The 21,620-nt window shown below is 45.2% G+C and overlaps 1 protein-coding gene across 1 annotated transcript in view; it reads right to left on the reverse strand.

Annotated features, from left to right (window-relative positions):
• LOC110510377 (CDK5 and ABL1 enzyme substrate 2) overlaps nt 1-21,620 on the reverse strand; it is a 102,101-nt gene that overhangs the window by 31,228 nt on the left and 49,253 nt on the right. Inside the window, exons 4-5 of the mRNA XM_036947799.2 lie at nt 9,088-9,190; nt 5,251-5,434 (exon numbers count right to left, since the gene is read on the reverse strand). Of these exons, the coding sequence (XP_036803694.2) occupies nt 5,251-5,434; nt 9,088-9,190 (287 nt within the window). The remainder of the gene's footprint in view (nt 1-5,250; nt 5,435-9,087; nt 9,191-21,620) is intronic.

Raw genomic sequence — 21,620 nt, forward strand, 5'->3', positions numbered from 1 at the left:
CTCCACAGACAGAGAGACAGTCAGGAGAACCACACACATCATTCATGACGTCCTCCACAGACAGAGAGACAGTCAGGAGAACCACACACATCATTAATAAAGTCCTCCACAGACAGAGACAACCAGGAGAACCACACACATATTTAATAAAGTCCTCCACAGACAGAGAGACAGTCAGGAGAACCACACACATCATTCATAAAGTCCTCCACAGACAGAGAGACAGTCAGGAGAACCACACACATCATTCATAAAGTCCTCCACAGACAGAGAGACAGTCAGGAGAACCACACATCATTCATGAAGTCCTCCACAGACAGAGACACAGTCAGGAGAACCACACACATCATTCATGAAGTCCTCCACAGACAGAGAGACAGTCAGGAGAACCACACATCATTCATGAAGTCCTCCACAGACAGAGACACAGCCAGGAGAACCACACACATCATTCATGCATTCCTCCACAGACAGAGACACAGCCAGGAGAACCACACATCATTCATAAATTCCTCCACAGACAGAGACACAGCCAGGAGAACCACACATCATTCATAAATTCCTCCACAGACAGAGACACAGCCAGGAGAACCACACATCATTCATAAATTCCTCCACAGACAGAGACACAGCCAGGAGAACCACACATCATTCATAAATTCCTCCACAGACAGAGACACAGCCAGGAGAACCACACATCATTAATAAAGTCCTCCACAGACAGAGACACAGCCAGGAGAACCACACACATCATTAATAAAGTCCTCCACAGACAGAGACACAGCCAGGAGAACCACACATCATTAATAAATTCCTCCACAGACAGAGACACAGCCAGGAGAACCACACATCATTCATAAATTCCTCCACAGACAGAGACACAGCCAGGAGAACCACACATCATTCATAAATTCCTCCACAGACAGAGACACAGCCAGGAGAACCACACACATCATTAATAAAGTCCTCCACAGACAGAGACACAGCCAGGAGAACCACACATCATTAATAAATTCCTCCACAGACAGAGACACAGCCAGGAGAACCACACATCATTAATAAATTCCTCCACAGACAGAGACACAGCCAGGAGAACCACACATCATTAATAAATTCCTCCACAGACAGAGACACAGCCAGGAGAACCACACATCATTCATAAATTCCTCCACAGACAGAGAGACAGCCAGGAGAACCACATATCATTAATAAAGTCCTCCACAGACAGAGAGACAGCCAGGAGAACCACACACATATGACAGTTACACCAGCTACCAGGTCTGTAGTCATCCACACTGTGTGTGACATTACTGTTGACCCACAATTCACCTGGATATCAGTGTTGGCAACACTCCTGGGGCCAACTGAGTCCCAAATGGCACCCTAATCCCTATGCGCTCTGGTCAAAAGTAGTGTGCACCCTATTCCCTATGCGCTCTGGTCAAAAGTAGTGTGCACCCTATTCCCTATGCGCTCTGGTCAAAAGTAGTGTGCACTACAAAGGGAATAGGGTACCATTTGTGTCTGGGATCTGTCCGGGTCACCTTGGCAACAATGAATAACTGTCTCTGGTATCTGTCCCCGGTCACCTGGCAACACAGAATAACTGTCTCTGGGATCTGTCCCCGTCACCCTGGCAACACAGAATAACTGTCTCTGGGATCTGTCCCCGTCACCCTGGCAACACAGAATAACTGTGGCTGGTATCTGTCCCCGGTCACCGTGGCAACACAGAATAACTAACAGCTAGCGCATCACACACACACACACACACACACACACACACCCAGCTGTGTGTTGCTAGTTAACAAAGTGTTGCTAAATCAGACCCATGGATATAGGGAAGAAAGAGTGGGGAGGAGAACACATTATTATCACCATCTGTGGTAATGTGACTGACACACACGCACAAGAAGATCCCCTCACACGCTCCCTCTCTCACACAGGCCATGCTGATCACTGACGGGTGCTGACAGTCTGTCTCTCAGTGCAGAGATGAGGAGGAGAAGTCAGACACTCTCTCGCCGTTTCAATTTGAAATTCAATTTCACTATCTAGACCTGAGCAGCAACACCCCACTGTTATTCACTGTGATTCATCAGAGGTGGATGAATCAGAATGTTCTCTCTCTCTCTTCTCCATCACATTCTACCACTGGCCTGGGTCAGAAGGACCAGCATGGTAGCCTGGGTCAGAAGGACCAGCATGGTAGCCTGGGTCAGAAGGACCAGCATGGTAGCCTGGGTCAGAAGGACCAGCATGGTGGCCTGGATCAGAAGGACTAGCATGGTAGCCTGGGTCAGAAGGACAGGCATGGTAGCCTGGGTCAGAAGGACCAGCATGGTGGCCTGGATCAGAAGGACTAGCATGGTAGCCTGGGTCAGAAGGACCAGCATGGTAGCCTGGGTCAGAAGGACCAGCATGGTAGCCTGGGTCAGAAGGACCAGCATGGTGGCCTGGATCAGAAGGACGAGCATGGTAGCCTGGGTCAGAAGGACCAGCATGGTAGCCTGGGTCAGAAGGACCAGCATGGTAGCATGGTGCAGTTGAACCAGCATGGTAGCCTGGGTCAGAAGGACCAGCATGGTAGCCTGGGTCAGAAGGACCAGCATGGTAGCCTGGGTCAGAAGGACCAGCATGGTAGCCTGGGTCAGAAGGACCAGCATGGTAGCCTGGGTCAGAAGGACCAGCATGGTAGCCTGGGTCAGAAGGACCAGCATGGTAGCCTGGGTCAGAAGGACCAGCATGGTAGCATGGTGCAGTTGAACCAGCATGGTAGCCTGGGTCAGAAGGACCAGCATGGTAGCCTGGGTCAGAAGGACCAGCATGGTAGCCTGGGTCAGAAGGACCAGCATGGTAGCCTGGGTCAGAAGGACCAGCATGGTATCATGGTGCAGTTGAACCAGCATGGTAGCCTGGGTCAGAAGGACCAGCATGGTAGCCTGGGTCAGAAGGACCAGCATGGTAGCCTCGGTCAGAAGGACCAGCATGGTAGCCTGGGTCAGAAGGACCAGCATGGTGGCCTGGATCAGAAGGACTAGCATGGTAGCCTGGGTCAGAAGGACCAGCATGGTAGCCTGGGTCAGAAGGACCAGCATGGTAGCCTGGGTCAGAAGGACCAGCATGGTAGCATGGTGCAGTTGAACCAGCATGGTAGCCTGGGTCCGAAGGACCAGCATGGTAGCCTGGGTCAGAAGGACCAGCATGGTAGCCTGGGTCAGAAGGACCAGCATGGTAGCCTGGGTCAGAAGGACCAGCATGGTAGCATGGTGCAGTTGAACCAGCATGGTAGCCTGGGTCAGAAGGACCAGCATGGTAGCCTGGGTCAGAAGGACCAGCATGGTAGCCTGGGTCAGAAGGAACAGCATGGTAGCCTGGGTCAGAAGGACCAGCATGGTAGCATGGTGCAGTTGAACAAGCATGGTAGCCTGGGTCAGAAGGACCAGCATGGTAGCCTGGGTCAGAAGGACCAGCATGGTAGCCTGGGTCAGAAGGACCAGCATGGTAGCATGGTGCAGTTGAACCAGCATGGTAGCCTGGGTCAGAAGGACCAGCATGGTAGCCTGGGTCAGAAGGACCAGCATGGTAGCCTGGGTCAGAAGGACCAGCATGGTAGCATGGTGCAGTTGAACCAGCATGGTAGCCTGGGTCCGAAGGACCAGCATGGTAGCCTGGGTCAGAAGGACCAGCATGGTAGCCTGGGTCAGAAGGACCAGCATGGTAGCCTGGGTCAGAAGGACCAGCATGGTAGCATGGTGCAGTTGAACCAGCATGGTAGCCTGGGTCAGAAGGACCAGCATGGTAGCCTGGGTCAGAAGGACCAGCATGGTAGCCTGGGTCAGAAGGAACAGCATGGTAGCCTGGGTCAGAAGGACCAGCATGGTAGCATGGTGCAGTTGAACAAGCATGGTAGCCTGGGTCAGAAGGACCAGCATGGTAGCCTGGGTCAGAAGGACCAGCATGGTAGCCTGGGTCAGAAGGACCAGCATGGTAGCATGGTGCAGTTGAACCAGCATGGTAGCCTGGGTCAGAAGGACCAGCATGGTAGCCTGGGTCAGAAGGACCAGCATGGTAGCCTGGGTCAGAAGGACCAGCATGGTAGCCTGGTGCAGTTGAACCAGCATGGTAGCATGGTGCAGTAAAACCAGCATGGTAGCATGGTGCAGTAGAACCAGCATGGTAGCATGGTGCAGTAAAACCAGCATGGTAGCATGGTGCAGTTGAACCAGCATGGTAGCATGGTGCAGTAGAACCAGCATGGTACAGTAGAACCAGCATGGTAGCATGGTGCAGTAGAACCAGCATGGTAGCATGGTGCAGTAGAACCAGCATGGTACAGTAGAACCAGCATGGTAGCATGGTGCAGTAGTACCAGCATGGTACATTAGAACCAGCATGGTACAGTAGAACCAGCATGGTACAGTAGAACCAGCATGGTAGCATGGTGCAGTAGAACCAGCATGGTAGCATGGTGCAGTAGAACCAGCATGGTACAGTAGAACCAGCATGGTAGCATGGTGCAGTAGTACCAGAATGGTGCAGTAGAACCAGCATGGTACAGTAGAACCAGCATGGTAGCATGGTGCAGTAGAACCAGCATGGTACAGTAGAACCAGCATGGTAGCATGGTGCAGTAGTACCAGCATGGTACAGTAGAACCAGCATGGTACAGTAGAACCAGCATGGTACAGTAGAACTAGCATGGTAGCATGGTGCAGTAGAGGTCATAACCCTGTGGAAAGCAGGTACAGTAGAGGTCATAACCCTGTGGAAAGCAGGTAGAGGTCATAACTCTGTGGAAAGCAGGTACAGTAGAGGTCATAACCCTGTGGAAAGCAGGTACAGTAGAGGTCATAACCCTGTGGAAAGCAGGTACAGTAGAGGTCATAACCCTGTGGAAAGCAGGTACAGTAGAGGTCATAACCCCGTGGAAAGCAGGTACAGTAGAGGTCATAACCCCGTGGAAAGCAGGTACAGTAGAGGTCATAACCCCGTGGAAAGCAGGTACAGTAGAGGTCATAACCCTGTGGAAAGCAGGTACAGTAGAGGTCATAACCCTGTGGAAAGCAGGTACAGTAGAGGTCATAACCCTGTGGAAAGCAGGTACAGTAGAGGTCATAACCCCGTGGAAAGCAGGTACAGACAGTCCACAACGTGATAAAAGCTCCATTCCGCCCTCTGATGGACCAGGAATGTATTGCTAAAGGTTCAACCAACATCCATTCCTACAACACAACCGGGGTCAAATACCTAAATCCAGTCCCACATTGGAGTTCAGCCTAGTCGGGGTGTAGTTTCTGGGGATGCTGTTCCGGGTCACCTGGGTGAGGGGCACTTGCAGGGTGAGGGGCACCTGCAGGGTGATGTCCACCGAGGCAGTCTTCTGGCGGACCAGAGCATTGGTCGGGTGGAGGAACTGGGCGTACGATACCGTCTGGGGAGGTCAATCAATCAATCAATCAATCAATAAGTCATACAGGAGATGGATGTTCAACGCCACGAGGGGAGCAGGAAAAAAACAAGTGATACGGACAACAATACACAGTCTAGCGTAGCACAGTAAAACAGCACAGTGTGAAACAGCACGGTGCAGTATAGTTCCTAACTCTGTGGACTGATATTGGGGCGGCAGGTAGCCTAGTGGTTAGAGCGTTGGATTTGTAACCGAAAGGTAGCAAGATCAAATCCCTGAGCTGACAAGCTAAAAACCTATCATTCTGCTCATGAACCCACTGTTAACCCATTGTTTTTTGCTAAAACTGACTTGCCTAGTTAAATAAAATATAATTTAATAAAACAAGTAATTGTAATTGCTAAAATATACTTAAAGTACAAGTATAAATCATTTTAACTTCCCCACATTAAGCAAACCAGACGGCCACTTTTTCCATTTAAAAAAATATGTATTTACGGATCGCCAAGGCCACAGGGTTATCTCAGACATAATTGACAAACGAAGGATGTGTTTAGTGAGTCCTCCAGATCAGAGGCAGTAGGGATGACCAGGGATGTTCTCTGTTTAGTGAGTCCTCCAGATCAGAGGCAGTAGGGACGACCAGGGATGTTCTCTGTTTAGTGAGTCCTCCAGATCAGAGGCAGTAGGGATGACCAGGGATGTTCTCTGTTTAGTGAGTCCTCCAGATCAGAGGTAGTAGGGATGACCAGGGATGTTCTCTGTTTAGTGAGTCCTCCAGATCAGAGGCAGTAGGGATGACCAGGGATGTTCTCTGTTTAGTGAGTCCTCCAGATCAGAGGCAGTAGGGATGACCAGGGATGTTCTCTGTTTAGTGAGTCCTCCAGATCAGAGGCTGTAGAGATGACCAGGGATATTCACTGTTTAGTGAGTCCTCCAGATCAGAGGCAGTAGGGACGACCAGGGATGTTCTCTGTTTAGTGAGTCCTCCAGATCAGAGGCAATAGGGACGACCAGGGATGTTCTCTGTTTAGTGAGTCCGCCAGATCAGAGGCAGTAGAGATGACCAGGGATGTTCTCTGTTTAGTGAGTCCTCCAGATCAGAGGCAGTAGGGATGACCAGGGAGGTTCTCTGTTTAGTGAGTCTGCCAGATCAGAGGCAGTAGGGATGACCAGAGAGGTTCTCTGTTTAGTGAGTCTGCCAGATCAGAGGCAGTAGGGATGACCAGGGAGGTTCTCTGTTTAGTGAGTCTGCCAGATCAGAGGCAGTAGGGATGACCAGGGATGTTCTCTGTTTAGTGAGTCCTCCAGATCAGAGGAAGTAGGGATGACCAGGGATGTTCTCTGTTTAGTGAGTCTGCCAGATCAGAGGCAGTAGGGACGACCAGGGATGTTCTCTGTTTAGTGAGTCCTCCAGATCAGAGGCAGTAGGGACGACCATGAATGTTCTCTATTTAGTGAGTCCACCAGGGATGTTCTCTGTTTAGTGAGTCCTCCAGATCAGAGGCAGTAGGGATGACCAGGGATGTTCTCTGTTTAGTGAGTCCTCCAGATCAGAGGCAGTAGGGACGACCATGAATGTTCTCTGTTTAGTGAGTCCACCAGGGATGTTCTCTGTTTAGTGAGTCCTCCAGATCAGAGGCAGTAGGGCTGACCAGGGATGTTCTCTGTTTAGTGAGTCCTCCAGATCAGAGGCAGTAGGGATGACCAGGGATGTTCTCTGTTTAGTGAGTCCACCAGATCAGAGGCAGTAGGGACGACCAGAGATGTTCTCTGTTTAGTGAGTCCTCCAGATCAGAGGCAGTAGGGATGACCAGGGATGTTCTCTGTTTAGTGAGTCCTCCAGATCAGAGGCAGTAGGGACGACCATGAATGTTCTCTGTTTAGTGAGTCCACCAGGGATGTTCTCTGTTTAGTGAGTCCTCCAGATCAGAGGCAGTAGGGCTGACCAGGGATGTTCTCTGTTTAGTGAGTCCTCCAGATCAGAGGCAGTAGGGATGACCAGGGATGTTCTCTGTTTAGTGAGTACACCAGATCAGAGGCAGTAGGGACGACCAGAGATGTTCTCTGTTTAATGAGTCCTCCAGATCAGAGGCAGTAGGGATGACCAGGGATGTTCTCTGTTTAGTGAGTCCTCCAGATCAGAGGCAGTAGGGACGACCAGGGATGTTCTCTGTTTAGTGAGTCCTCCAGATCAGAGGCAGTAGGGATGACCAGGGATGTTCTCTGTTTAGTGAGTCTGCCAGATCAGAGGCAGTAGAGGATGACCAGGGATGTTCTCTGTTTAGTGAGTCCTCCAGATCAGAGGCAGTAGGGACGACCAGGGATGTCCTCTGTTTAGTGAGTCTGCCAGATCAAAGGCAGTAGGGATGACCAGGGATGTTCTCTGTTTAGTGAGTCCTCCAGATCAGAGACAGTAGGGATGACCAGGGATGTTCTCTGTTTAGTGAGTCCTCCAGATCAGAGGCAGTAGGGACGACCAGGGATGTTCTCTGTTTAGTGAGTCCTCCAGATCAGAGGCAGTAGGGACGACCATGAATGTTCTCTGTTTAGTGAGTCCTCCAGATCAGAGACAGTAGGGATAACCAGGGAGGTTCTCTTGATAAGTGCGTGAATTAGACCATTTTCTTGACCTGCTAAGCATTCAAAATGTAACGAGTACTTTTGGGTGTCAGGTAAAACGTATGGAGTAAAAAGTACCGAATTGTCTTTAGGAATGTAGTGAAGTAAAAATATAAATAGTTAAGTAGAGGTATCCCCCCCCCCCAAAAAAAAACAACTTAAGTAGTACTTTCAAGTATTTTTACCTCCTGTGTCTGTTTTGGGGAATATAATCTAAGACATCTCTAGTTTTGCCCCCCCCCCTGGAATATAATCTAAGACATCTCTAGTTTTGGGGGCCCTCCCCCCCCTGGAATATAATCTAAGACATCTCTAGTTTTGGGGGCCCTCCCCCCCTGGAATATAATCTAAGACATCTCTAGTTTTGGGGGCCCTCCCCCCCTGGAATATAATCTAAGACATCTCTAGTTTTGGGGGCCCCCCCCCCCCCTGGAATATAATCTAAGACATCTCTAGTTTTGGGGGCCCTCCCCCCCTGGAATATAATCTAAGACATCTATAGTTTTGGGCCCCCCCCCCCCCCCCCTGGAATATAATCTAAGACATCTCTAGTTTTGGGGGCCCCCCCCCCCCTGGAATATAATCTAAGACATCTCTAGTTTTGGGGGCCCTCCCCCCCTGGAATATAATCTAAGACATCTCTAGTTTTGGGGGCACCCCCCCCCCCCTGGAATATAATCTAAGACATCTCTAGTTTTGGGGGAACCCCCCGGAATATAATCTAAGACATCTCTAGTTTTGGGGGCACCCCCCCCCCCCCCCTGGAATATAATCTAAGACATCTCTAGTTTTGGGGGAACCCCCCGGAATATAATCTAAGACATCTCTAGTTTTGGGGGCACCCCCCCCCCCCTGGAATATAATCTAAGACATCTCTAGTTTTGGGGGCACCCCCCTAGAATATAATCTAAGACATCTCTAGTTTTGTGGGCACCCCCCTGCAATATAATCTAAGACATCTCTAGTTTTGTAGGCACCCCCCTGCAATATAATTTAAAACATCTCTAGTTTTGGGGGCACCCCCCTAGAATATAATCTAATGTAGAATTTACCTTGACGTAGGGTTCCTGTTCAAACCCCTCCAGGCCTGGCAGCATCTCCAGAGTGGTAGAGATGTTCCCGGATGAATGTCTACGTCTGTCCAATTTGGGGTCACTGAAAAGAGGGAGAGGAAGTGGGAGCGAGAGAGAGAGAGAGAGAGAGAGAGAGAGAGAGGAAGTGGGAGCAAGAGAGAGAGAGAGGAAGTGGGAGCGAAAGAGAGAGAGAGAGAGATTATTATGATTTTAGAGCTTCAGAGTCTCATCAACCCCATGCCATTTAACAGTAAGTAAAAGGAGAGGAGAGCTCCACAAGAGAGATAGTTCCAGACACAGCAGAGAGACAGAGAGATAGTTCCAGACACAGGAGAGAGACAGAGAGATAGTTCCAGACACAGCAGAGAGACAGAGAGATAGTTCCAGACACAGGAGAGAGACAGAGATAGTTCCAGACACAGGAGAGAGACAGAGAGATAGTTCCAGACACAGGAGAGAGACAGAGATAGTTCCAGACACAGGAGAGAGACAGGGAGATAGTTCCAGACACAGGAGAGAGACAGAGAGATAGTTCCAGACACAGGAGAGAGACAGAGGGATAGTTCCAGACACAGGAGAGAGACAGAGAGATAGTTCCAGACACAGGAGAGAGACAGAGAGATAGTTCCAGACACAGGAGAGAGACAGAGGGATTGTTCCAGACACAGGAGAGAGACAGAGAGATAGTTCCAGACACAGGAGAGAGACAGAGAGATAGTTCCAGACACATGAGAGAGACAGAGAGATAGTTCCAGACACAGGAGAGAGACAGAGAGATAGTTCCAGACACAGCAGAGAGACAAGACAGAGAGATAGTTCCAGACACAGGAGAGAGACAGAGATAGTTCCAGACACAGGAGAGAGACAGAGAGATAGTTCCAGACACAGGAGAGAGACAGAGAGATAGTTCCAGACACAGGAGAGAGACAGAGAGATAGTTCCAGACACAGCAGAGAGACAGAGAGATAGTTCCAGACACAGCAGAGAGACAAGACAGAGAGATAGTTCCAGACACAGGAGAGAGACAGAGATAGTTCCAGACACAGCAGAGAGACAGAGAGATAGTTCCAGACACAGGAGAGAGACAGAGAGAGATAGTTCCAGACACAGGAGGGAGTGTATGGTTGTTAAATTACGTTTGGAGTTATGACAGCCTGAACCATGTCTGTAGATTGTGAAGCACTTAGAAGTTGTTCCATGTAGCTCAGTTGGTAGAGCATGGCACTTACAACGCCAGGGTTGTCGGTTCGATTCCCACAGGGTACCAGTATGAAGATGTATTCACTCACTACTGAAAGCTAAACGACTAAACGTGGAGAGGTTTTAGACTAGTCAGCATCCAAAATGCAGCCCTTTGTCCTATGTCTGCCTCCCTCGTCCCCTAATTACTGTCTGGGAGTTGAGTCTATGTGTGCCTCATCTCCTAAACACCATGTCCTCTCTCCTCTCCTATAAACACCATGTCCTCTCTCCTCTCCTAAACACCATGTCCTCTCTCCTCTCCTAAACACCATGTCCTCTCTCCTCTCCTAAACACCATGTCCTCTCTCCTCTCTCCCCTCCTAAACACCATGTCCTCTCTCCTCTCCTAAACACCATGTCCTCTCTCCTTTCCTAAACACCATGTCCTCTCTCCTTTCCCAAACACCATGTCCTCTCTCCTCTCTCCCCTCCTAAACACCATGTCCTCTCTCCTCTCTCCCAAACACAATGTCATCTCTCCTCTCTCCCCTCCTAAACACCATGTCCTCTCTCCTCTCCTAAACACCATGTCCTCTCTTTATACTACAAAGACAAAGCGAGAGAGAAAAATCAAGTTGCAGTTTTGTGCTGGAGTGTGTGTGTGTGAGTGTCTTTGTGCGCGTGTGTGTGTGCTTGTGCTCTTCTCTGTGTGTGTGCTTGTCTGTGTGTGTGTGTCTGTCTGTCTGTGATGATGTCAGTGAGAGGTGAAGGCCCTAAAATCAGAGTTCGTTCTCTAGCACACTAATCAGATGGAGCCTGAGAAACATGTGGGGGGGGACTAATTCTAACTGATTCCTTCTCTCTGTGTTTCTCCTGTGTTGTTTCTCCTTGTTATTTATATCATAGCAAAGTCAGTGTATCAGGATGCAGCAATTAAAGAGGACAGGGATGTGGAGCGGGTGAGAGGACTGAGAAGGTTGAGGACGAGGGTGCCTCACACAGAGGGTTGGGAAGGGTGAGGACTGAGAAGGTTGAGGACGAGGGTGCCTCACACAGAGGGTTAGGAAGGGTGAGGACTGAGAAGGTTGAGGACAAGGGTGCCTCAGACAGAGGGTTAGGAAGGGTGAGGACTGAGAAGGTTGAGGACGAGGGTGCCTCACACAGAGGGTTAGAAAGGGTGAGGACTGAGAAGGTTGAGGACGAGGGTGCCTCACACAGAGGGTTAGAAAGGGTGAGGACTGAGAAGGTTGAGGACGAGGGTGCCTCACACAGAGGGTTAGAAAGGGTGAGGACTGAGAAGGTTGAGGACGGAGGGTGCCTCACACAGAGGGTTAGAAAGGGTGAGGACTGAGAAGGTTGAGGACGAGGGTCCAGGGAAAGAGCCTAGCTAACTCCTCTGTGTGAGAGAACGTGGGAAAGGGTTACACATATGGCTGTTGCGGTGACCGTATTACCGCCACACCGGCGGTCACGAGTCATGAAGGCAGTCAAATTCCACGTGACCGTTTAGTCACGGTAATTAGGCTTCTCCAAGCTCTGATGCTGCTGATGGTCATTAGTAGTCTACCAAACTTGCTTAATTAACTGCCTGGTACTCAGCACTCTATTGTCCCTCTGTAATTGAAAATCTAAATCAAACACTTCACGAGAGACCAGGAGCTCATGTTGTGCAACATTTCTATCGGCTATGTGAGAAAACAGAGTGATGGCCTCTACTAAAAAGAAGTGGATCCCATCAGCTTTCTATAGGCTAGGCCTACTGTCACGTTCTGAATTTCATTTCCTTTGTTTTGTCTTTATTTAGTATGGTCAGGGCGTGAGTTGGGGTGGGCAGTCTATGTGTGTTTTTATATGTTGGGGTTTTGAGTTCAGCCTAGTATGGTTCTCAGAGGCACGTGTCGTTAGTTGTCTCTGATTGAGAATCATACTTAGGTAGCCTGGGTTTCACTTTTGGTTTGTGGGTGTTTGTTTTTGACGCTCGTGGTTGTATTAATTTGGGATCTATCGCATCCCACAACTCTCCCAGACTATGTTTGGAATATTTATTTCTCACACAGAATAGAATAAGTCAACTGTTGTACTATGCGGGAAAAGTAGATTGACATAGGCTTGTGCTTTTCCTGTTCGTTAGGCCACCTCATCTTGTTGAGTAGTTCCAATATCTTCAGTATGCACCTTCGGAATTGGATGAGGACGCACGCATTTGCGTCCCTGATGTGTCTGTCTTCACTTGTAGCCTGTGAGAAAAACCTGGTCACGTGATGGAGAACCATGTGAGTGAGAGGTGCTTCAGAGTGCGCAGCACTCAGGGAAAATGGCCCAACGCAGCCCTCAGGGAAAAGGGCCCAATGCAACCCTCAGGGAAAAGGGCCCAACGCAGCCCTCAGGGAAACGGGCCAAACGCAGCCCTCAGGGAAAAGGGCCCAACGCAGCCCTCAGGGAAAAGGGCCCAACGCAGCCCTCAGGGAAAAGGGCCCAACGCAGCACTCAGGGAAAAGGGCCAAACGCAGCCCTCAGGGAAAAGGGCCCAACGCAGCCCTCAGGGAAAAGGGCCCAACGCAGCCCTCAGGGAAAAGGGCCCAACGCAGCCCTCAGGGAAAAGGGCCAAACGCAGCCCTCAGGGAAAAGGGCCAAACGCAGCCCTCAGGGAAAAGGGCCAAACGCAGCCCTCAGGGAAAAGGGCCCAACGCAGCCCTCAGGGAAAAGGGCCCAACGCAGCCCTCAGGGAAAAGGGCCCAACGCAGCCCTCAGGGAAACGGGCCAAACGCAGCCCTCAGGGAAAAGGGCCCAACGCAGCCCTCAGGGAAAAGGGCCCAACGCAGCCCTCAGGGAAAAGGGCCCAACGCAGCCCTCAGGGAAAAGGGCCCAATGCAGCACTCAGGGAAAAGGGCCCAACGCAGCCCTCAGGGAAAAGGGCCCAACGCAGCCCTCAGGGAAAAGGGCCAAACGCAGCCCTCAGGGAAACGGGCCAAACGCAGCCCTCAGGGAAAAGGGCCCAACGCAGCCCTCAGGGAAAAGGGCCCAACGCAGCCCTCAGGGAAAAGGGCCCAACGCAGCCCTCAGGGAAAAGGGCCCAACGCAGCCCTCAGGGAAAAGGGCCCAACGCAGCCCTCAGGGAAAAGGGCCCAATGCAGCCCTCAGGGAAAAGGGCCCAACGCAGCCCTCAGGGAAACGGGCCAAACGCAGCCCTCAGGGAAAAGGGCCCAACGCAGCCCTCAGGGAAAAGGGCCCAACGCAGCCCTCAGGGAAAAGGGCCCAACGCAGCACTCAGGGAAAAGGGCCAAACGCAGCCCTCAGGGAAAAGGGCCCAACGCAGCCCTCAGGGAAAAGGGCCCAACGCAGCCCTCAGGGAAAAGGGCCCAACGCAGCCCTCAGGGAAAAGGGCCAAACGCAGCCCTCAGGGAAAAGGGCCAAACGCAGCCCTCAGGGAAAAGGGCCAAACGCAGCCCTCAGGGAAAAGGGCCCAACGCAGCCCTCAGGGAAAAGGGCCCAACGCAGCCCTCAGGGAAAAGGGCCCAACGCAGCCCTCAGGGAAACGGGCCAAACGCAGCCCTCAGGGAAAAGGGCCCAACGCAGCCCTCAGGGAAAAGGGCCCAACGCAGCCCTCAGGGAAAAGGGCCCAACGCAGCCCTCAGGGAAAAGGGCCCAATGCAGCACTCAGGGAAAAGGGCCCAACGCAGCCCTCAGGGAAAAGGGCCCAACGCAGCCCTCAGGGAAAAGGGCCAAACGCAGCCCTCAGGGAAACGGGCCAAACGCAGCCCTCAGGGAAAAGGGCCCAACGCAGCCCTCAGGGAAAAGGGCCCAACGCAGCCCTCAGGGAAAAGGGCCCAACGCAGCCCTCAGGGAAAAGGGCCCAACGCAGCCCTCAGGGAAAAGGGCCCAACGCAGCCCTCAGGGAAAAGGGCCCAATGCAGCACTCAGGGAAAAGGGCCCAACGCAGCACTCAGGGAAAAGGGCCCAATGCAGACCCTCAGGGAAAAGGGCCTAACGCAGCACTCAGGGAAAAGGGCCCAATGCAGCCCTCAGGGAAAAGGGCCCAACGCAGCACTCAGGGAAAAGGGCCCAACGCAGCACTCAGGGAAAAGGGCCCAACAGCCACTGGCTGCAAAAGGCATTCATTTTTTTAGGGGGCATTACGGCCACACAAAGGGGATGTATTTGTTTTAGGGGGCATTACGGCCACGCAAAGGGGATGCCACCGTGAAATTCTAAGAATTATCAAGTGCTTGTCAAATTGTGAATGAGAGACTGATGAAGTGTGTACAGCCTGCGCAAAAAACTAAGCAGAGCTCGTGCCTTTCAAGCAAACTTTTTCAAATCATCATTAGTCGCATCATGCAGCCTCAAAACATAGAGCCCAACGTTTGTATCACAACTAATGTTACATTAATAACTCTAAATTTGTCACGTTCTGACCTTAGTTCCTCTGTTATGTCTTTCTGTTAGTTTGGTCAGGGCGTGAGTTGGGGTGGGTTGTCTATGTTCTTTTTTCTATGATTTGGGATTTCTGTGTTTGGCCTGGTATGGTTCCCAATCAGAGGCAGCTGTCAATCTTTGTCCCTGATTGAGAACCATACTTAGGTAGCCTGTTTTCCCACTGTTAGTTGTGGGTGATTATACTTTCTGTTTAGTGTGTGTTGCACCTGACGAAGCTGTTTCGGTTGTGTTTTTTGTTTGTTGCTTTGTTAGATGTTGTTCAGTTTTAAATAAATAACATCAACAAGTACCACGCTGCGCTTTGGTCCTCACCTTCTACCACCGACGGCCGTTACAAAATGAAGCATTTGGGAGGACCTATTTCTTTGTTTAACCTCTCAACAACAGAAATAGCCGCATGTGCGCACTACCTCAAATCGCTTGGAGAATTTTAAAAAATATTTTATTCAGCTTTGTTCAATTGTATTCTTCATACTATAAAATACTATAAAATAATGCCACGGAATTATAAGCAAATCCTGTCTGCTAAATGAACTAGTCGTAGCCCACAGCCACATGACATTAACCATATCAGGACCCTAACATAAGGACAACTCTGAGTGTGCTATTCTGTTCTTCTGAAATATATTATTTTCTTCATATCATGTTTCTTTAGACCTGTCTAAAATAAATAATGGATTTATTGTGAAGGTGTAGGCTGTATTACAAGGATTTATTAGACTTTTTTTTACAATGTAGATGTTCCAAAGGTCATCAGTGGCTTGTAGGCTGTGTGGAAGCCAGGAGATGCTAAATGTGTTTATGTTAATTGACGGTCCACTACTATGAGACCGACAGTTATTTGCTTGACAGGAGGACCGAGAGAGAAGAAGGACCTCTAGCTCCTCTGTGACACACAGAACGTGGGACTGCAGGGCAGATGACAAAGCAGTTTCTGGATGCATTCATGACTCACACAGTCATACAGGAAGCATTACAGCTGTTCATTTTTAGCATGCCTCTGCAGCAGTACCATAGATAGATAGAAATTGGTTGAGCCATTACATAATTCCGCAGGAGCAACATCCCAGAAATGTTCCATATGCACAAAAGAATATAAAACATTTCTCTAAAACGTGCAAAAAAATGTGTTGACATCCTTGTTAGTCAGCATTTCTCCATTGCCAAGATAATTCATCCACCTGACATGTGGCATATCAAGAACCGGATAAAAACAGCATGATCATTACACAGGTGCACTTTGTGCTGGGGACAATAAAAGGCCACTCTAAAATGTGCAGTTTTGTCACACAACAAAATGCCACAGATGTGCAAGAACCTGATAAAAACAGCATGACGTATTCCTCTCTCATCTTTTTAAGCGGGAGAACTTGCACAATTGGTGGCTGACTAAATACTTTTTTGCCCCACTGTATATATATATGGGATGTATAGACATTATTGACAGTATGTGGATAGAATATGTAGTATATGTAGTATATGTGTAGAATACATGGATAGTATATGTAGTATATATGTAGAATACATGGATAGAATATGTAGTATATGTGTAGAATACATGGATAGTATATGTAGTATATGTAGTATATCTGTAGAATACATTGATAGTATATGTGTAGAATACATGGATAGTATATGTAGTATATGTAGTATATCTGTAGAATACATTGATAGTAAATGTGTAGAATACATGGATAGAATATGTAGTATATGTGTAGAATACATGGATAGTATATATAGTATATGTGTAGAATACATGGATAGTATATATAGTATATGTGTAGAATACATGGATAGAATATGTAGTATATGTGTAGAATACATGGATAGTATATGTAGTATATGTAGTATATCTGTAGAATACATTGATAGTATATGTGTAGAATACATGGATAGTATATGTAGTATATCTGTAGAATACATGGATATAATATGTAGTATATGTGTAGAATACATGGATAGTATATGCAGTATATCTGTAGAATACATGGATAGAATATGTAGTATATGTGTAGAATACATGGATAGAATATGGAGTATATGTGTAGAATACATGGATAGTATATGTAGTATATGTATTATATCTGTAGAATACATGGATAGTATATGGAGTATATGTAGTATATCTATAGAATACATGGATAGAATATGTAGTATATGTGTAGAATACATGGATAGAATATGGAGTATATGTGTAGAATACATGGATAGTATATGGAGTATATGTAGTATATCTATAGAATACATGGATAGTATATGGAGTATATCTGTAGAATACATGGATAGTATATGGAGTATATGTAGTATATCTATAGAATACATGGATAGTATATGTAGTATATGTATTATATCTGTAGAATACATGGATAGTATATGTAGTATATGTAGTATATCTGTAGAATACATGGATAGTATATGTAGTATATGTGTAGAATACATGGATAGTATATATAGTATATCTGTAGAATACATTGATAGTATATGGAGTATATGTAGTATATCTGTAGAATACATGGATAGTATATGTGTAGAATACATTGATAGTATATGTGTAGAATACATGGATATAATCTAGTATATGGATAGAATATGTGGTATATGTAGTATATGTGTAGAATACATGGACAGAATATGTAGTATGTGTAGAATATGTAGTATATCTGTAGAATACATGGATAGTATATGTAGTATGTGTAGAATACATGGATAGTATATGTAGTATGTGTAGAATATGTAGTATATCTGTAGAATACATGGATAGTATATGTAGTATGTGTAGAATACATGGATAGTATATGTAGTATGTGTAGAATATGTAGTATATCTGTAGATTACATGGATAGTATATGTAGTATGTGTAGAATACATGGATAGTATATGTAGTATGTGTAGAATATATAGTATATGTGTAGAATATATAGTATATGTGTAGAATATATAGTATATGTGTAGAATACATGGATAGTATATGTAGTATATGTGTAGAATACATGGATAGAATATATAGTATATGTGTAGAATACATGGATAGTATATGTAGTATATGTGTAGAATACATGGATAGTATATGTAGTATATGTAGTATATCTGTAGAATACATGGATAGAATATGTAGTATATGTAGTATATGTGTAGAATACATGGATAGTATATGTAGTATATGTAGTATATGTGTAGAATACATGGATAGTATATATAGCATATGTGTAGAATACATGGATAGTATATGTAGTATATGTGTAGAATACATGGATAGTATATGTAGTATATGTAGTATATCTGTAGAATACATGGATAGTATATGTAGTATATGTAGTATATGTGTAGAATACATGGATAGTATATGTAGTATATGTAGTATATGTGTAGAATACATGGATAGAATATATAGTATATGTAGTATATGTGTAGAATACATGGATAGAATATATAGTATATGTGTAGAATACATGGATAGAATATATAGTATATGTGTAGAATACATGGATAGAATATATAGTATATGTGTAGAATACATGGATAGAATATGTAGTATATGTGTAGAATACATGGATAGTATATATAGTATATGTGTAGAATACATGGATAGTATATGTAGTATATGTGTAGAATACATGGATAGTATATGTAGTATATGTAGTATATCTGTAGAATACATGGATAGAATATGTAGTATATGTAGTATATGTGTAGAATACATGGATAGTATATGTAGTATATGTAGTATATGTGTAGAATACATGGATAGTATATATAGTATATGTGTAGAATACATGGATAGTATATGTAGTATATGTGTAGAATACATGGATAGTATATGTAGTATATGTAGTATATCTGTAGAATACATGGATAGTATATGTAGTATATGTAGTATATGTGTAGAATACATGGATAGTATATGTAGTATATGTAGTATATGTGTAGAATACATGGATAGTATATGTAGTATATGTGTAGAATACATGGATAGTATATGTAGTATATGTAGTATATGTGTAGAATACATGGATAGAATATATAGTATATGTGTAGAATACATGGATAGAATATATAGTATATGTGTAGAATACATGGATAGAATATGTAGTATATGTGTAGAATACATGGATAGTATATATAGTATATGTGTAGAATACATGGATAGTATATGTAGTATATGTGTAGAATACATGGATAGTATATGTAGTATATGTAGTATATCTGTAGAATACATGGATAGTATATGTAGTATATGTAGTATATGTGTAGAATACATGGATAGTATATGTAGTATATGTAGTATATGTGTAGAATACATGGATAGAATATATAGTATATGTGTAGAATACATGGATAGAATCTAGTATATGGATAGAATATGTAGTATATCTGTAGAATACATGGATAGAATATGTAGTATATGTGTAGAATACATGGATAGTATATGTAGTATATGTGTAGAATACATGGATAGAATATGTAGTATATCTGTAGAATACATGGATAGTATATGTAGTATATCTGTAGAATACATGGATAGTATATGTAGTATATGTAGTATATCTGTAGAATACATGGATAGTATATGTAGTATATGTAGTATATGTGTAGAATACATGGATAGTATATGTAGTATATGTAGTATATGAGTAGAATACATGGATAGTATATGTAGTATATGTAGTATATCTGTAGAATACATGGATAGAATATATAGTATATGTGTAGAATACATGGATAGAATATATAGTATATGTGTAGAATACATGGATAGAATATATAGTATATGTGTAGAATACATGGATAGAATCTGTAGTATATGTGTAGAATACATGGATAGTATATGTAGTACAGTGCCTTGCGAAAGTATTCGGCCCCCTTGAACTTTGCGACCTTTTGCCACATTTCAGGCTTCAAACATAAAGATATAAAACTGTATTTTTTTGTGAAGAATCAACAACAAGTGGGACACAATCATGAAGTGGAACGACATTTATTGGATATTTCAAACTTTTTTAACAAATCAAAAACTGAAAAATTGGGCGTGCAAAATTATTCAGCCCCCTTAAGTTAATACTTTGTAGCGCCAACTTTTGCTGCGATTACAGCTGTAAGTCGCTTGGGGTATGTCTCTATCAGTTTTGCACATCGAGAGACTGACATTTTTTCCCATTCCTCCTTGCAAAACAGCTCGAGCTCAGTGAGGTTGGATGGAGAGCATTTGTGAACAGCAGTTTTCAGTTCTTTCCACAGATTCTCGATTGGATTCAGGTCTGGACTTTGACTTGGCCATTCTAACACCTGGATATGTTTATTTTTGAAACATTCCATTGTAGATTTTGCTTTATGTTTTGGATCATTGTCTTGTTGGAAGACAAATCTCCGTCCCAGTCTCAGGTCTTTTGCAGACTCCATCAGGTTTTCTTCCAGAATGGTCCTGTATTTGGCTCCATCCATCTTCCCATCAATTTTAACCATCTTCCCTGTCCCTGCTGAAGAAAAGCAGGCCCAAACCATGATGCTGCCACCACCATGTTTGACAGTGGGGATGGTGTGTTCAGGGTGATGAGCTGTGTTGCTTTTACGCCAAACATAACGTTTTGCATTGTTGCCAAAAAGTTCAATTTTGGTTTCATCTGACCAGAGCACCTTCTTCCACATGTTTGGTGTATCTCCCAGGTGGCTTGTGGCAAACTTTAAACAACACTTTTTATGGATATCTTTAAGAAATGGCTTTCTTCTTGCCACTCTTCCATAAAGGCCAGATTTGTGCAATATACGACTGATTGTTGTCCTATGGACAGAGTCTCCCACCTCAGCTGTAGATCTCTGCAGTTCATCCAGCGTGATCATGGCTTCATCTCTGATCAGTCTTCTCCTTGTATGAGCTGAAAGTTTAGAGGGACGGCCAGGTCTTGGTAGATTTGCAGTGGTCTGATACTCCTTCCATTTCAATATTATCGCTTGCACAGTGCTCCTTGGGATGTTTAAAGCTTGGGAAATCTTTTTTTATCCAAATCCGGCTTTAATCTTCTTCACAACAGTATCTCGGACCTGCCTGGTGTGTTCCTTGTTCTTCATGATGCTCTCTGCACTTTTAACGGACCTCTGAGACTATCAGAGTGCAGGTGCATTTATACGGAGACTTGATTACTCACAGGTGGATTGTATTTATCATCATTAGTCATTTAGGTCAACATTGGATCATTCAGAGATCCTCACTGAACTTCTGGAGAGAGTTTGCTGCACTGAAAGTAAAGGGGCTGAATAATTTTGCACGCCCAATTTTTATGTTTTTGATTTGTTAAAAAAGTTTGAAATATCCAATAAATGTCGTTCCACTTCATGATTGTGTCCCACTTGTTGTTGATTCTTCACAAAAAAATACAGTTTTATATTTTTATGTTTGAAGCCTGAAATGTGGCAAAAGGTTGCAAAGTTCAAGGGGGCCGAATACTTTCGCAAGGCACTGTATATGTGTAGAATACATGGATAGAATATGCAGTATATGGATAGTATATGTAGTATATGTGTAGAATACATGGATAGTATATGTAGTATATGTAGTATATGAGTAGAATACATGGATAGTATATGCAGTATATCTGTAGAATACATGGATAGTATATGTAGTATATGAGTAGAATACATGGATAGTATATGCAGTATATCTGTAGAATACATGGATAGTATATGCAGTATATGGATAGTATATGTAGTATATCTGTAGAATATATGGATAGTATATGTAGTATATCTGTAGAATATATGGATAGAATATGTAGTATATCTGTAGAATACATGGATAGAATATGAGTAGAATACATGGATAGTATATGTAGTATATCTGTAGAATACATGGATAGAATATGCAGTATATGGATAGTATATGTAGTATATGTGTAGAATAC

This window comes from Oncorhynchus mykiss, chromosome 16, assembly GCF_057628025.1.
Source record: "Oncorhynchus mykiss isolate SJ-2025 chromosome 16, ASM5762802v1, whole genome shotgun sequence".
NCBI lineage: Eukaryota > Metazoa > Chordata > Actinopteri > Salmoniformes > Salmonidae > Oncorhynchus > Oncorhynchus mykiss.